The sequence below is a fragment of the Belonocnema kinseyi genome, chromosome 7 (assembly GCF_010883055.1).
Source record: "Belonocnema kinseyi isolate 2016_QV_RU_SX_M_011 chromosome 7, B_treatae_v1, whole genome shotgun sequence".
Classification (NCBI taxonomy): domain Eukaryota; kingdom Metazoa; phylum Arthropoda; class Insecta; order Hymenoptera; family Cynipidae; genus Belonocnema; species Belonocnema kinseyi.
This window is the reverse complement of record NC_046663.1, coordinates 18,532,068-18,550,117: the sequence shown is the minus strand read 5'-3', so window position 1 is coordinate 18,550,117 and position 18,050 is coordinate 18,532,068. Positions and strand designations below refer to the sequence as shown.

General features: G+C 23.5%; 1 protein-coding gene across 2 annotated transcripts in view; it reads left to right on the top strand.

Moving 5' to 3' along the window:
* The first annotated feature begins 1,495 nt into the window (after positions 1-1,495).
* LOC117176032 (cathepsin L) overlaps positions 1,496-18,050 on the top strand; it is a 21,245-nt gene continuing 4,690 nt past the window's right edge. Inside the window, exons 1-5 of one of the 2 annotated variants that reach the window (XM_033366006.1) lie at positions 1,496-1,631; positions 8,503-8,601; positions 11,995-12,147; positions 12,228-12,431; positions 17,667-17,872. In XM_033366006.1, coding sequence (XP_033221897.1) covers positions 8,509-8,601; positions 11,995-12,147; positions 12,228-12,431; positions 17,667-17,872 — 656 coding nt within the window. In that variant the 5' untranslated portion in view covers positions 1,496-1,631; positions 8,503-8,508. Of the gene's footprint in view, positions 1,632-8,502; positions 8,602-11,994; positions 12,148-12,227; positions 12,432-17,666; positions 17,873-18,050 lie in introns of those variants that run through there. The other variant, XM_033366007.1, reaches the window with a different exon arrangement.

Genomic DNA, 18,050 nt, shown 5'->3' with positions numbered 1-18,050 from the left:
CGATATATTTTCAACCAAATATGAAATAAATTTTCAGTTCAAACAAAAAATTTAATAAAAAAATAAAATTTTCGACAGAATAGTTAAATTTTCAACCAAGAATATGAATTTTTAACGAAGAAGTTCAACTTTCTATCAAATAGTTGAATTTTCAGCCAAGAAAATTAATTTTCTAAAAAAACAAGATGAATTTTAATCAAATGACATTAAATTTTAACGAAATAGTTCAAGTTTCAACTAAAAATGATTAATTTTGATCTAAAAATAGAATAATAAAATTTTCAGTAAAAAAATAATAATTTCTAACAACAAAATCTTGAACCAATAAAATGAATTTTTAATAAATAAATTCTATTTTCAACCGATTATATTTTTGGTGTTACATTTCAATAAAATAATTCAATTTTCAAATAAGAAAATTAATTTTATATCAAAAAGATGGACTTTGAACAAAATACACACAATTTCAACCAAATAGTTGGATTTTAAACTGAAAAAAATTATTTTTCTAACAAGGGTGGGATAGTTAAATTGGCAGTTAAAAAATAAATTTGTAACCATAATAAATTTACAAATAAACAAAAAAATTTCACCAAAAAGATTAATATTCTACCAAAAAATAAGAATTTTCGACTATATGCATTGATTTTCAAACAAATAGTTAAATTTTTAACTAAAAATGATCAGTTTTTAAGTAGTTCAGTTATCAAATAAAAACGACCAAGTTTAAAAAAATGGAATACATATTTAAATTTTCAGTAAAAAAAATAATTTTTAACTCAGAATCGCTTTTGTACTTCACTCACATTTGTTTGCAAGGCTGTTAAAATTAAAGGTGAAAGCATCGACAATTGTAACTTGGTGATTGTTAATTCTCTTTTGTTAAAGCTCTTTGAGCTTTAACAAACACGTGTTAAAACTTAACTAATTATGTATCAGTGAAATTTTACAGGTTTGATTGAAAAGTAATTTTATTTTTTTTAATTTATATTTTATTACATTTGTTTGTACTTTAATTGATCCTTTTTTATTATATTTTTTATTTGTTCCCATTCTTAAGGGAAATCGATACATTTTCTTTCAGCACATTTTGTTTAAATAATAATGAGTTTTCCTTCATTCTAAAAAATATAATTCAAATATTATATTCTTTATAAAAAAATTTTTTAAAAATCATTAAGAATAATAAAAATTGCTGAAATAAAACATCTTCACTTTCTTTGTTATTGTCCCAATCTGCAATGTTTGTTTATCTCCATAATACGCTCGAATTGGAAACCGTCAAATCATATCAAAAGCACATGACCATTGAGTCACAACTGAGTCATGCGCATCTGGGATACGCATACACGTGACAAAGAACGGACCGAACGGGGGCCTTCTTATCCAATCAGAGTAGACTTTTTATTTTCGACGAATGACGAACGATGCGAGTCGCGCAGAAGGGGAGATGAAGGGAGGGGGAAGTGTCAGTTCAGTCTATAACAAAGCGTGCGTCGTTGCTCTCGTATTCAGTGTGTTCGTGTACTGCTTCAGAGAGTGGGTCGTTTCGATCGTAGCTTTTTATTAAATTTATTAAATTTTTCTAGTGCTTAGTGATAAACATTCCTTCTTTTTTCATCGGTAAATAGGTGAGTTTTATATTTATATAAAGAAAAATATATCTTTGACTCGAGATACAAATCATTGTTCTGATTCCGAATTTGACGTGACGCAGTTAAAGATTTCACTACTTGACCCTTCCAACATTTTTTTTATTTTATTCTAGGTTCTCGCAAATAAACTTTATTTCTCGATTCTTTCAATTACGAAATTTAGGTTTGAAAAATATTCCTCGCTAAACTAGTTTGATTTAGATGACGCAATTTTATTCCTTTTGATACCTAACAACGCACTTGCTTTGTTCTCACGGTCACTTTCATCATTCATCATCAGAATGGACATAATTTAGTCTAATAGATAGTAATCCTAGTGATATCCATTCAGTTGACAAAAGGACAATGTTAATAAAAGCGTTCGTGATTTTTATCAGTGAGTTAGCTTTAGATCAATTTTGTTTCGTATTTTTCGCGAGATGAAAAAATGTAAATAAAACTTTAGGGAAACCAAGCAATTATTATATTATGATTTTTAAATTCTCTTTGGAGCATCGTATTTCGCAGGGTGAAAGTAGCACACGGATTCTAAGGTTAAAATACACTTTCAGGTGGTAAAATTCAAATAATTTTTTTTTGCAAATTAATTGATATAACCTTCATCATGTATCTCATTTGAAAGTAAATTATTCGCCTCTAGATTAGTGGCTTTTTCTCTTTGTCCTGCATTTTCTTTATTGTAGACTTTTTTTTTTGCACAAGATTTTATGGCAGTGTATAACCTACTGACCTACTCGCGCTGAAAAATTTGGCTTTATTCATATTGAACGTATCGATTTTTTATATTACAATAATTCCTATTATTTATCGAACTTTTCTACTTTTAAGAAATTTGGTTGAGGATTTAGTTATTTTGTTAGAAATTCGCCTTTTTTGTTAAATTCAACTGTGATTGATATAAAATTAAAATATTTTTTGGTTGAAATAATATTAACTATTATATTTTTCGTTGATAATTCATCTATTTCGGTAGAAGTTTCCAGTTTGAAAATACAACTGTTTTGTAGAAAATTCTTTTTGTTTTTTGCTAGAAAATACAACGATTTAGTGGATTTTTTTTAAATTCTTGGTTCAACAGTCGGCTTTTTCGTTTCAAAATTTATGTTTTTTCATAAAAAGTCTCATTTCTTTTGTTTGAAAATTCAACTATTTTCGAAACAAATTGATCAGTTTTTTTTTCAGGATCCAGGTTTTGTTGAAAATTCGGTTTTTTGTTTTTGGAAATTTGTATATTCGGTTTAAAAATTCAATTTTTTTATCAAAAAAAATTTTTTTTTTGTTTTAAAAATTCATCTATTTTGGTAAAGAATTTTTGTAAAGGGTTCAGCTTTTTTTGAAAATTCGTATTTTCTGGTTGAAAATTTAACTGCTTTGTTTCAAATTCTTTTTATTCTAGTATAAAGTTCAGCTATTTTTTTGTTGTTGAAAAAACCTTTTTTTTTAATTAATATTTTTGATATGAAAATTAATTAATTTGGTTGAAAAATATTAATTTGTTCCAAATTCTTTTTTCTTCTTTTTTGTTTAGTAGAAAATCAAACATTTTGGTAGAAAATTCAACTGTTTGGTTGAAAATGAACTCTAAAATTATTTCTTTTATTGAAAATTCTTCGTTTTGGGTTGAAAATGTTAGAAAATTTGACTATTTGATTGGAAATAACCTTTTTGTTATAAATTAATATTTGAATTTTTTAAATTTATGTATTTAGTCAAAATATTCACAAATTTAGTGGACATTTTTTTCATTCTTAATTCAAAATTCAGCTTTTTCGTTACAGAATTTATCTCTTTTCATCAGTCACATTTATTTTTTTGAAAATCCAACTGTTTAAAAGAAATGTTCTGTTTTGGTTGAAAATTCAGCTTTTTTTTGTTGAAAATTCGTCTTTTCTGGTTGAAAATTTAACTACTTTGTTTCAAATTCTTTTTATTTTAGTATAAATTTAAATATTTTGGTAGAAAATTCAACTATTTGGTTGAAAATTAATTTTTAAAAAATATATATATTTATTGTATTGAAAATTCGTCGTTTTCATTTAAAAATGGTTGAAAATTCGATAATTTGGTTGGAAATGAAGCTTTTTTGTTAAAAATTAATATTTTAAGTATGAACAATTTAACATATTTTGTAGAAAGTCCAACTATTTGGTTAAAAAGTAACTTTTTTGTTGAAAATGTATCCTTTTAGAATTAAAATTTAACAATTTACTGGATTTTTTTTTTAATTTTGGTTCAATATGTGGCCTTTTCGTATCAAAATTAATCTCTTCATAAGTTTCATTTCTTTTTTTTTTGAAAAACCACTTATTTAATCATATTTCTGTGTTAAAAAATAAATTCATGTTCAATAAAACAGTTTAATTTATTATAAAAAAGACGTATTTTCTACAAAGCACTTGAATATTCAACCAAAAATAATAACTTTTTACCAAAATTGTTAACTTTTTAACAAAACAATTACATTTTTAACCGAGTAATACAATTTTGTACCAAAAGGCGATGGATTTTCAGTTAAATAGTTCCATTTTTAATAAAAATAGATTTAAAAAAAGACACTTGCATTGTGAACTAAAACAGAACACGAATTTTCAATCAGTAATTAAATAGTTAAATTTCCAATTAAAAAAAAAATCCAACTAAAAATCCCAAATTTAAAAAAAAGTTGAATTTTTAACAAAGTTATATAAACGGAATATTTAATAAAAAAGAATACATGTTTAACAAATCGAATGAATTTTTTATAAACAAATTTTAGCTTTCGACCAAGTAGTTGTATTTTCAATAAAAAATATTAATTATTAACAAAGAAGTTCAACTTTTAAACAAGTAGTTAAATTTTCAGTTAAAAAAAAAACTAATTTGCGACAAAAAGCAAAAGAATTTTGGCAGAGTACATTAATTTTCAACGAAATTGTTTTTCAAGTACAAACGATCAATTTTCAACCAATAATGGATTAGTGAAATTTTCAGTTTAAAAATAGATTTTCAACTAAAACAAATTTTCAACTGAGTAGTTGAATCTCAACACAATAAAATAAATGTTTAGTAAAATAATTTATTTTTTACCGAAATATTTGATAAAAAAGATGAATTCTCAAACAAAAAATAATAATGCTTCTAAAAAAAATTAACTTTCATCGAAAAATAGTTTTCGTATCGAATTTAATAATTCATTCAGTTGTCGAAAAAACGAGAAAAGGGTCAGATTTTTGAAAGAATGATTTCAATCATTTCATAGAATTGTGATGCATTTTTATATTTTCCATTCTGCCCCCCCCCCCCCATGTTACCACCCCCTGGCAGAGTGACGTAATTGCTGAAAACGGCTTCATTCGATAAATTATACCATTAATATTGTGATTCACTTCGTCCGTAATTTAATAATATAGATAAATGTGAACTGCGTTGTTTTTACATATTATCATAATTGAATACGATAAGATTGACACGAGTAGTTCAGCAAATGTATCTTGACTCACGTTTCGAATTCTGGAATGTCATGAAAATGTTTAAACAGCTGAAAGTACCTCATAAACAATTATTATTGATATTTTAGATTCTGAGGAAGTGATTTCCGTTTCCGTCTTTCACTATATGTATTACAATAAAGCCTACTGTTTAAAAAATGATTAGAAAGAATAAATGTTGAACAAAAGGGTTTAAATTTGAACCAAGTAGTTGTATTTTCAATAAATAAGATGAATTTTTATCCAAAAAAGGGTATTAGTTGCTATTTCAGCAAAAAAAATCGTTTTAAATAAAAAACAGTTTAAATTAATAGTTGATAATCAAACTAAATAAGATTTTATTTTAATCAAAAACAGGTGAATTCTACCAAAAAATACGACATTTTAACAAAATAGTTGAATCAACCAAAACATCTTAAATTGTACGAAAAATTAATTTTTAAGAACAGAAAACTTGTTTTCAACAAAAGATTCAAATATTCAACCAAAGAGACGAATATTTAACTGATACATTTATTTTTTTAACAAAAGAGTTCAAATTTCTATTGATTTCTATAATTAAATTTCTATTAATTTGTATGTAAAAATTTTAACTTTTAACCAAAAAATAAAAGAAATTTCCAATAAAAGTATTAAATTTGTAACAAAGTAGTTCTTTTAACCATGCAATTCAACTTTTAGCTAAAAGAAATTAATTTTCATCCAAAAAAAGGACTTAAAAAATATTCAATTTTCCACCCAAGAGATAGATCTTCAATTAATAAAATTATGTTTTAACAAAGTAGTTTAACTTTCAACCAAGCAGTTAAACTTTCTATTAAAAAATTAATTTTCAACCAAAAAAAAACGAATTCTTAACAAAAGTTAAATTTTTAACCAGCTTTGAAAAATCTTAGGGTATTTAAAAAAAAAAAATTCCAGAGAATTTTTAAGTGCTTAAAAAGTTTCAAGGGATTTAAAAAGATATAAATATTTTAGGATATTTTAAAAAAGATTTTAAGGAGTTTTTAGATGATTTGAAGGGATTTCAAAAATTGTCAACATTTTTTTTTACTATTTAAAGGAATTTTCAAGAGCTTTAAAAGAATTTAAAGAGATTTTGCCAAGATCTCAAGGAAATTTTAATGTATTTCAATAATCATTTGAAGGTATTCCAAATGATTTAAAAGATTTTAGAGTTTTTTTTACAGTTCAAAGGAGCTTTAAAATTCAAGATTCAAATTCAAAATTCAAGAGCTTTAAAAGAATTTTAAGAGATTTCCTAGGATTCAAAATATTTTACGGTATTTAAACAAAATTCCAAGGAAGTTTTTGAAGATCTTGATAATTTAAAATATTTTAAGAGTATTTAGAAATATTCCAAAGAATTTTCAAAGATTAGCTTTCCGATTATTTTTATCAAATAAAGGGATTTTAAAAGCTCTGACCGTATTTTAATAAATTTTCCAGGATTTCAGGAAATATCAAATATTATAGAACTTTACGAGATTTTATAAGTTTTTAATGAATTTTAAAAAGTTTACTCATAAAAATGGAGAGATTTCTCATAGGCATTTAAAAAATTCCAAGGAATTTTTCAGAGCTTTAAGAAGTTTGCATATACTTTCAAAGGATTTTACGTATTTTAGTATATTTTAAAAATTAGAAGGGATTTTAAAAGATCTTGAATCTTTTGTTTTTAATATTTTTTTTCATTCAAGGAATTTTTAAGAGCTTTAAAATGTTTAAATGAATTTCAACAAATACCAAAGAATTCGAAATATTTTATGACTTTTAACAAAAATCCAAGGAATTTTAAAGAGCTTTAAAAAGTGTAAGTAATTTCTAAAGATTTCCAAACTGTTTGCAATATTCTAGAGAATTTTAAAAGTTTTCAAGGAACTTTTTAAATAAATTTTAATCATTACAACTTATTTTTAAGGGTTTTTAAATAGTTTAAGTTTTTTAAAAATGCCAAGAAATTTTCAAGAGATTTACAAAAGTTTGAGGCATTTTAAAAACATTGCATGCGTTTGTAGAGAATTTTTGGAAATTTAATAAATATTCCAGGTCTGTAGGAAATATATCCTAATATTTCATGAGATTTTATCATATCTAATGGAGTTTAAAGAATTTATTCATAAGAAGTGGAAGATTTCATAGGGTTTCAAAAATTTGAAGAAATTAGTAAATACTTTTTGGATTTCACGCTGAATTTTAATTAATTTTTGTTAATCATTCGTCTTGAATCCATAGGCATTTAATAAAATTTTTTTGAATTCACTTAAATTTATAAAAATTAATTTCAAACTTATTGAATCGAATTATTTTTTTTATATTTTTAAATGATTTTGAATTCACTTGAGTTTGCTGATTTTTAAAATTAATTTATCTTTAATTCTTTTTTATTTTAATTCACTTGAATTGTACTAGATTCTCGGAATTATACTTAATTCAATGGATATTTTATTTTTTGTTAAATCATTCAAAACTCTTTAAAATCACCTAGAATTCACGGGCATTTTATCAAATTCTTTTGAATTCCCTTACATTTTTAAAAACTAATTTCAGATTTAATTATATGATTGTTTTTTTTCCTTCATATTTTTGAATAGTTTGTTGAATTTTTATTAATTTATCCTGAATTATTTAAATTAACTGAATTTTGCTCAATTGAATGGATTTTTTGAATATTTTTTTTTTTTTTTAGTTTTTGTTAAAACATTCTAAACTCTTGTTAAAATCGCCTTGAATTAATGGGCATTGCATGAAATACTTATAAATTCTCTTGAATTAAATTTTTTTTTTCTTCATATTTTTGAATTGCTTTTAATTTACATGATATAAATGATATAAATGGAATTTTTTTAAATCCAGTTATTTGAGAATTATTTTGAATACTTATGAATCGAATTCTTTTGAGTTATTTTTATTTCAAAAGAACATTAGTCACGTCATTAATTAATCGACATTAGTCATTTTTCGGACTTCAGTAGTTTACATTTTAATTTGTTTCATTCTATTTATGGAGTATGATTATCTTAAGAATGTCGCAAGTTTTAAATTTTGTTATTTAAATATTAATCGAAAGTGGAATTGAAAAATTAGTCATGGAAAAAGTCAGGAAATTTCGAAAATGAAGTTTTGCGATTGTTTCGAATAATTAATAAATCAGCGGTGGTTTTTTTTCTCAGAAAAACACTATTTACAAGTGGGATTTTCCAGTATAGTGGCTTATTATTTTTAATAAACAACTAACAGAAATCAAAATAGCGATATTGCCACTTTTAGAATTTTTATCTGAACAAGGAATTTTTTTACAGTAAAAAAAAGAGTTTTATCTTATTAGATGCTTAAAATTTGAATACAAAATTCGAGATAATTTGTTTCTATTTTTTCAGACAAATATGAAGATTTTACTTTTATTGGCGACTGTGGTCGTTGCGGCCCAGGCCGTTTCTTTTTTCGACCTGGTTTTGGAAGAATGGGCTACATATAAGGTACAGTCAAAAATTGATACATATTTCCAATTTTACGGAAAATCATGTTTTTGCAATTTATAATCTTGGACTATGATTAACTCTTCCGACTGTAATTTTATATCGTTTTATATTATTCTTATCTTTTTATGATTAAGTAAGTAAGTAGGCCAAGTTGTGATTAATTTTTGTTGTTGTGATTAATTGGACTGATGCTGATTATTAAGAATGTTTTTATTCTCTAATGATGTAGTTGAAGATCAGCATTGCGTCGCAGAAAAATCATTGCGACAGCTGATCATATTTTTAATTGATGTTTTATTTAGATGGATAAAATCTAATTTTTTAAAGCCCATCAATTGTTTAATTAATTGGGGAATACCTGGAAATTAGGGAATATTATTAGTCACTTATATTTCAAAAAATAAACCCCCATGGCTTTGAATTTTGTTGAATTCTTTTTAAATATTTAAATAATTAAAAATTTTAATATATTTAAATATTTTTGCTTTTCAAAAGCTCTTTCAGGAGATATGAAACTTTTCAAATAATTTTAAAGGAAATGGTTTTAAAGATTCTAGGGCATTTAAAATGAAATTAAAGGTATTTGCAAAAACTTTAACAAATCACATAAAATTTAGCAAGATTTTAACCCTCTCAACCAAACTGAATAACTATATAACGGGCCGAAAATATTTCCCGGGTCTTAAACACCCAGTCTAGACTGTGAGGGTTAAGATAATTTAAATAGTTTATAGATATCCTAAATTATTTAAAATTTGAAAAAATCTAAGTAATTTAAAAAGATTTTTAATATTTTAGGGCATATTGAAAGATTGTAGGGTATTTTCAAAAATTATTAAATAAATTTTTTTATTTAATAATTTGTAGTAATTCCAACGGATTATTCAAGATTTTAAGTTATTTTTAAATATTGAAAATAACTTTCAAGGTCTTTAAAAAGATTTGAAGCGATTTCAAAGTATTTTAAGGTATTTTTGAAAATTCTAAAGAATTTTAAAAAGCTGTGAAATTTGCGAGCGTGTTTTAAAAGATTCAAAGGATTTAAAATATTTTAGGATATTTAAAAAAAATTCCAAATTATTTTCAAACGCTTTAGCAGATTGCTAAGGATTTCAAAGGAATTTTAAATTTATTTCATTAATTTAATTGGGATTCAAAAATTTTGAAATATATTCGGCTGTTTTAAAAGATTCCAAGGCCTTTTAAATTATTCCGAATTTCCGTAGGTTTTTCTAAATTCATTTTAAATTTACTAAATTCAATAATTTGAAAAAATATTTTTTAGCTGTTTTTAAGTTCACTTTAATTAAATTCTTTTCATTTTTCTTAATTCTTTTTAACATTAATTTGATTGAAATAGATGGAATTTTAAATCTTTTTTTCCAATTCTTTGTTTAAAATTCAATAATTTGGATAAAAATTCTTGTTCTTAAAAAATTCTTCTTTTCGCGTAAAAATTCCAGTTTTGCAGTTTAGTATTTATCATTTTTGTTAAAAATTCATATTTTAGTTTGGAAATAAAAATGTTCGGTTTAAAGTTAAACTCTTTTGTTGAAAATTAATTTTTTTGGTTGAAGGTTCATAATTTTATTAAAAAATTCATGTCTTTAGTAGAAATATGAGCTAATTGCATAAAAACTTTTTTTTAAAGAAATTTTTTGCCGAAAATTTAACTATTTTGTTGAAAATTTATTTCTTTTTTTGGTTGAAAATTATTTTTTTTTTTAACTTAAAATGTAACTATTTTTTCAGTTGAATATTCTATAATTTTATATTAAAATTCGTCTCCGATTGAACATTCATTTTTTGACTGAAAATTTAATTATTTAATTTTTGGTTGCAAATTATCTTTTTCAGATAAAATTAATATTTCTTGGTAGAACTTAATCTCCTTGGTTGAAAATTAATCTATTTGGCAAAAAAATTCAATAATTCTAGTCAAAGATTCATCATTTGATTTCAAAATTCTTTTTTCTTGTATAAAATTCAAACTATTCCATTTAAATTCATTCCAATTAAATATTAATTTTTTCAAATGAAAAATTTAATAATTTCATTTGAAAATGCCATAGTTGTAATTAAAAATTCATCTGTTTGGTTAAACATTCATTTTTTTTAAACTTAAAACTACAAAAAACTTAATTTAAAAAAAGTACATTTTCTAAGTCATAAATTTTCAACTAAAAATGTAAATATTCAACTGGAATAATTATTGGATTTTAAACCAGAAAGATGACTGTTCAAGAAAATTGATAAATATTAAACTGTCATACTGCAATTTTTAACCGAAAAGAAGAATTTTTAAACAAGAAGATTAACTTTCAAAGAAAAAGATAAGAGAATACGTGAATTTTCAACGAAATAGTTGAAGTTTCAATTTAAAAAAGTCCATTTTTCTCCAAATTTTTGAATTTTGAACTAGAAAAAATTAATTTTCAACCCAAAAAAAAAAACGGATTTAAAAATAAAATAGTTGAATTTTCAACCAAAGTAATGAATCTCGAAATAAAATTACTTTGGAAAAAATTTGGGCCTTCTAATAAAAACTTTAACTATTTCGTTGAAAATTTACGTATTCTGTTATCTTTTTTTTTTGAAAGTTAATCTTCTTGTTTAAAAATTTGAGTATTAGTTTAATATTTATTATTTTTTTGAAATTTTATCATTCTAGTTTAAAATCCAACTATTCCAGTTAAAAATTGATAATTTTTGTTGAAAATTTATCACTTTGTTTGTAAATGTAACTAGTTAAAAAAATGTTTTTGCTCAAAATTAGTTTTGTTATGTGGAAATTTATTTTGTTTTTGTGGAAGTAATTTTTTAAACAGAAAGTTCAACTTATTCCGATTTAATATTCCATAGTTTTAGTTGAAAATTCTTGAGTTTTGTTGAACATTAATTTTTTTAACTTGTAATTTATTCAAGTTTTGGTTTAAAACTTATCTTTTCCAGGAAAAATTAATTTTTTTCTTTGAAAAATTAACTATTAAAGTTGATGATTCATGATTTTATTTGGCAATTCATTACTTTGGGTAAAAAATGAACATATTTAAAAAAAAATTGTTTTGTTGAAAATTTATTTCTTCTGGTTCAAAATTTTGTTTTGTAAAAGTAATTTTTTAAAAGGAAAATGTAACTATTCCAGTTGAGTATGCCCATAGTTTTACTTGAAAATTCTTCAATTTGGTAGAACATTAATTTTTATAATTTGCAATTGAATTATTCAAGGTTTGGTTAACAATTTATCTTTTTTAGTCAAAATTAATTTTTTGTTCTTTATATATTCAATGGTCAGGAAAAAAATGAGGGAAAAGACGGGAGATTTGGAAAATAAAGTTTCGCGGCCATCCTGGATTAGTTCTTTTTTTGTTATAAATTGTAAAATTGCAGGTAGAACACAAAAAAACCTATGAAAGCGACACGGAAGAAAAGTTCCGTATGAAAATCTTTATGGAGAACCGACACAAGGTCGCGAAACACAATGCCAAATACGAACTCGGTTTAGTTTCCTACAAGTTGAAGATCAACAAATACAGTGATATGGTAAAGAATCTAGAATTACTTCCATTCAGGGTAAAATATGTTGGGGAAAAAATATAATTGACCCTTGAATTTAATGATAGCTTCATCACGAATTCGTTCACACTTTCAACGGTTTCAACAAAACCACAAAGAGAAATTTGGGAGCTGTTGAGAAGCTTGTTGGTGCCACTTTCATCGAACCAGCCAATGTTGTTTTGCCAGAAAGTGTCGATTGGCGAAAAGAAGGTCTTGTGACTCCAGTCAAAGATCAAGGTCACTGCGGTTCCTGCTGGGCATTTTCCACCGTAAGTTACACAAAATTTCTTTTTTTTTTTGCATTTTCTTTTTTTTTTAAATTTAGGATGTCTAGCAACCTTGATACATGGTAAAAATCACGGTAAAGTACATCGTGGGTGTTTTACACCCCAGCGTATTTAATCATGTGTTGTTTAACCCCTATTGAATATTTTGTCAGAATAAAATTATCCGATATAGTTTAAGGTATCTTTTATAAGGTAGAGTTGGTTTTATAGCCATTTATTTATTTTAAGTTTGTTAAAAAAATTATTGCATAAAGTGAAAAAATGGGATTTTTTGCTTAAAAATTAATAACTTACGCAATTTTAATGATTCTAAAATATATAATATATTTTAACAATTATACTTTATTCAACACATCCACAGTCGGCTCTCGCATGACGCGCTGCCGTAAGTTATAAGCCATCTAAAAGAAAAAACAGCATGAAATAATAAAAAAAATATATTGTACTTCATATGATATACTGACGTTAGAAAGTAAACAAAAATAAAAAAAAATTGCTCAAAAATTACTTTTTACTCGTTAAGTGCACACTGGGTGTTCTATACCCCACGATTTCTTTAAACTCTACTTTCAGCAGCTGCTGCTAGTAGACTAACGCTTGACGGCTTTTTATTGGAAAAATAATTTTTCCAACTGAAAATTTAATTATTTTATTTTTTATTGAAAACTGTTTTTTTTTTAGTTCAAAATTCGTCTATTTATTTGAAAATTGTTTATTTTCTGTTGAAAATTCAACTATTTGATTCAGAGTTATTGTATTTTTTTTTTAAATCAAATTTTGGCAGGAAATTAATCATTTCTGTGGAAAATTAGACTATGGGGCTAAAAATTCATCTATTTGTTTGAAAATCCGTAAATATGCACTACATTTTAAGTATAAGTAGATACAATAGAAAAGTGTTTGAATTTATATTCAAATTCATGTACTTTCGAGGCAAATTCAAGAAATTATTATTTATGTTTTTAGAATTATTTCATTATTTATTTAACCTGTCGTTCTAAAATATTTAAGAATATCTTGTAATTCTAATTGAATTACTAGAAACTAAAAATTTGCGACAACATATACCTGGAAAAACTTTCACAAAGATTTAATAACTATTTTAAAAATATTTCAAAGATTTTATAAAGATTTCAAATTAATACAACAAAATTCACAAATATTTCAAAGATTTGCAATTATTTAAAAAAACTTTTTTAGCAAATTTCAAAAGCTTTTACAAATATTTATAATTTTTTAATGATTTTAAATAAATGTAAAAACTTTCACAACAATTTCAAAACATTTTACAAAGATTTTAAAGATTTTGCCAACATTTAAAAATATTTTACAAAGGTTTCAAAGATTTCCAAAAAATTCCATAAAGATTTCAAATTCAAATGTTTCAAAAAGCGTACATTACACCAGACTTCAAAGATTTTAAAATATTTTAGATTTCAAACGATTTCAAATTTATTCAGAAGATTTTCAAAGATTTTTGGATTAAAAAATTAACTCTTGCTTAAAAATTTAATTGTTTAGATGAAAATTCAACTATTTTGTTAACAATTCGTTTTCTTCCGTATGTTAGCATTTTTTTCAGAGCTTCTAAATATATTTTGAAATTAGTCGAATTTAATTAAAATTTTTTTTTAAATTTTCTGTTACAAAATTAAAAAATTTTTAATTTCTAAATTTTAATGTTTCTGACTTAAACAGTCTTAAAATAATATAATTTAAAAAATATTTAAAGTTCATTAATTGATTCTTTAATTTAGAGTATTGAAAATTTTAACGTGAATTTACATGTTTGGAACTTAATCTGAATGTTTGAAATTTATAAAAATTTTAAATGCTAAATATTGCCATTTATCCGCATTTCATCTAAAATTGTTTAATTGAAAAGTGTTAGTGTGAGTATTTAAATTAAAAAATGTTGAATTCAAAACACTTTTAAACCTTAAGTTTAAAAGTTTATAAATTTAAGAGTTCCACTTTAAATGCTTTAATTTGTTTATTTTTTATTACTTTAAATGGCAAAATGTTCAGAATCGAAATTTTTAATTCAGGTTGATTTTTTATAAATTTCATCTAATATTCTTTTCATATCTTTTAAATTTCTTTAAATTCACTAAAAATTTATTGTCATCAAATTTTTTTCGATTCTAAAAATTGTTCCAATTTATTTGAATTTTTAAAAAAAATTTTCTGTAATCATTAGTCACTTTTTGTATTATAAATTAGTGGGGTTTCAAAGATTTGAAATTTTTCTTGAAATTGACCTTTAATTCTTTAGAATTCCCTTGGATTTTTATAAATTTAATTGAATTCTTTTTGATCTTCAATTCCTCTAAATTTAATCCAGTTTTATCGAAATCAATGGAATTTTTAAATATTTTTAAAAACATTTTTCCCAATCCATTTGAATTCTTAGGAATGGGAATTGAAATTTTTATAAAAAAGATTACTTTTTAAGGAAATAGTTGAATTTAGATTAATTATAAAATAAAAATATAATTATTTTTCAAATAAAAATAATTAGATTTCAATCAAAAAGGATCAATTTTGAACCGAAGAAGAGGACTTCTTAACAAAACAGTTGAATTTTTAACCAAAAGGCGATTTTTTTTGGCAAATAGTTGAAATTTCCGCCCAAAAAAACGATTTTTAAAGTAAAAGAGAATTTTCAATTCAAAAAGTATAAATTTTCGACAAAAAAATATGACTTTTTAACAAAATAGTTGAATTCAGATTAATTCTGAAAAAAAATGTAATACTTTTTTTGTTTTTGATGAAAAGAACTAACTTGCAATCGAAATAGATTTTTTGAAGCAAGAGGTTAATTTAAAAGAAGGTGAATAAAATTATACTTTCAAAGAATTTGTAGAATTTTGAACGTATCACCAAAAATCAAATATAAAAGGTGAATTTTCAACAACTAAAAAAAAAAAGATTTTTCTACCAAAAAATAAATTTTTAACAAAAAAATATGAATTTTATACAAAGGTATACATTTTTGACCAAAAACGATAAACTTTTTCAAAAAAATCGTTGGAATTTTTACAAAAAGTATGTTTTTAAAGTAAAAGAGATTATTTATTTAAAAAAATAATAATAATAGGCTTTTCAAATAAAAAGAATTTTCTGCCAAACAATATAATTTTGCGTCCAAAAACGATTACTTTTTAACAAGACTTTAATTTTCAATCACATAATTATATCTTTAAATAAATAGAAAGTTCAACAAATTTTTTTTAAATTACTTTTTTTTTCGTTGAAGATTCATAATTTTAGTTTAAAGTTTGGTTTTTTTTTTGGTTAAGAAATTAAATTAAAGATTCTTTTTGTTGTGAACAAGTTTTTAAAAACTACAAATTTAAATATTTTGTTAAAAAAAGTCAAATGATTAATTGTAAATAAATTTTTCTGTTGTTATTTCATGTTCTTGTTTTTAAAATTAAGTTATTTGATAGAGAATTAGGTTTTTTGGCTTAAAAATTCAAAAAATTGGTATAAAATTAAACTGTTTTGTAGAAAATTCGTTTTTGTTTTCATTGAAAATTGATTCTCAATTAAAATTTATCTACTCCATTTTTGGTTAAAAATTCAATTTTTTTTTCGTTGAAAACTCATTATTCTGGTTAAAAAATTATGTTTTTTTTTGTCGAAAATTCGTCTTTTTTTGGTAGAAAATCAACTTTTTTTTTGGTCAAAATCTAGTCATGTTGAAAATATATACTATTTGGTCAAATCATTTTTTTCGTTGTTGTTTAATTGAAATTTAATTTTTCTCCTTCTTTTTGATCTTCAATTCCTCTAAATTCAATCCAGTTGAATATTCAACCAAGAGATGAATTTTTAACTAAAAGGCGATTTTTTTTTAGGAAATAGTTGAAATTTCCGCCCAAAAAAACGATTTTTAAAGTAAAAGAGAATTTTCAATTCAAAAAGTATAAATTTTCGACAAAAAAATATGACTTTTTAACAAAATAGTTGAATTCAGATTAATTCTGAAAAAAAAGTAATACTTTTTTTGTTTTTGATGAAAAGAACTAACTTGCAATCGAAATAGATTTTTTGAAGCAAGAGGTTAATTTAAAAGAATGTAAATTTTTTTAAGAAACTAGTTCAATTTGCAATAAAATACTTAGACTTTCAAACAATTTTTAGAATTTTGAACGAGTCACCAAAAATGAAATATAAAAGGCGAATTTTCAACAACTAAAAAAAAATTTTCAACCAAAGGATAAATTTTCTACAAAAGTATAAATTTTTGGCCAAAAACGATGACTTTTTCAAAAAAATCGTTGAATTTTTACAAAAAGTATGTTTTTGAAGTAAAAGAGATTATTTATTTTAAAAAAATATAATAATAGACTTTTCAAATAAAAAGAATTAATTTTCAATAAAAAAAGATGAATGTTCAACCAAAAAACATGAATTTTTAATTTAAAAAAAAAAGAATTTTCTGCCAAAAAATATAATTTTTAGTTCAAAAACGATTACTTTTTAACAAAAGACTTTAATTTTCAATAAAATAGTTGAATCTTTAAATAAATAGAAAGTTCAACGAATTTTTTTTTGTTGAAGATTCATAATTTTAGTTCAATGTTCGGTTTTTTTTTTGGTTAAGAAATTTAATTAAAAATTCTTTTTGTTGTAAACAAGTTTTTAAAAACTACAAATTTAAATATTTTGTTAAAAAAGTCAAATGATTAATTGTAAATAAATTTTTCTGTTTTTTCATGTTCTTGTTTTTAAAATTAAGTTGCTTGATAGAGAATTAGGCTTTTTGGGTTAAAAAATTCAACAAATTGGTACAAAATCAAACTGTTTTGTAGAAAATTCGTTTTTGTTTTCATTGAAAATTGATTCTCAATTAAAATTTATCTACTCCATTTTTGGTTAAAAATTCAATTTTTTTTTTCGTTGAAAACTCATTATTTTGGTTAAAAAATTATGTTTTTTTTTGTCGAAAATTCGTCTTTTTTGGTAGAAAATCAACTTTTTTTTTGTCAAACTTTAGTCACGTTGAAAATATATACTATTTGGTCAAATATTTTTTTTCGTTGTTGTTTAATTGAAAATTAATTTTTCTCATGGTTTTGTACCGTGAAAAATGTTTTTCGAACCGGGAAATAACGGAGAATTTATTTTGTCGATTAAAACGGCCAGCCTGTACTCTTTTTATTTTTATTTTTCGTTAGACTGGAGCTTTTTATTTTATTTTTTCGGTAGACTGGAGCTTTGGAAGGGCAACATTTCAGAAAGACGGGAGTCCTCGTTTCCCTGAGTGAGCAAAATTTGGTGGATTGCTCGGGAAAGTATGGAAACAATGGTTGCGAAGGTGGTCTCATGGATCAAGCATTCCATTATATTAAAGATAACAAAGGTCTAGACACTGAGAAAACATATCCGTATGAAGCTGAAGACGATAAGTGCAGGTAAGACGGGAAAATCTGGAATTTTCCGATTGAAGATTTTATTATTTTATTTAAAAATTTATCGTTTTGGTTGAAAATTATTTTTTTAAAGGAAAATTTACCTTTAATTTCTTTTTCTTTATTTCTTTTTTTGTAGAAATTAATCTTCTTTTTGCAAATTCATCTTTTTTTGTGGCAA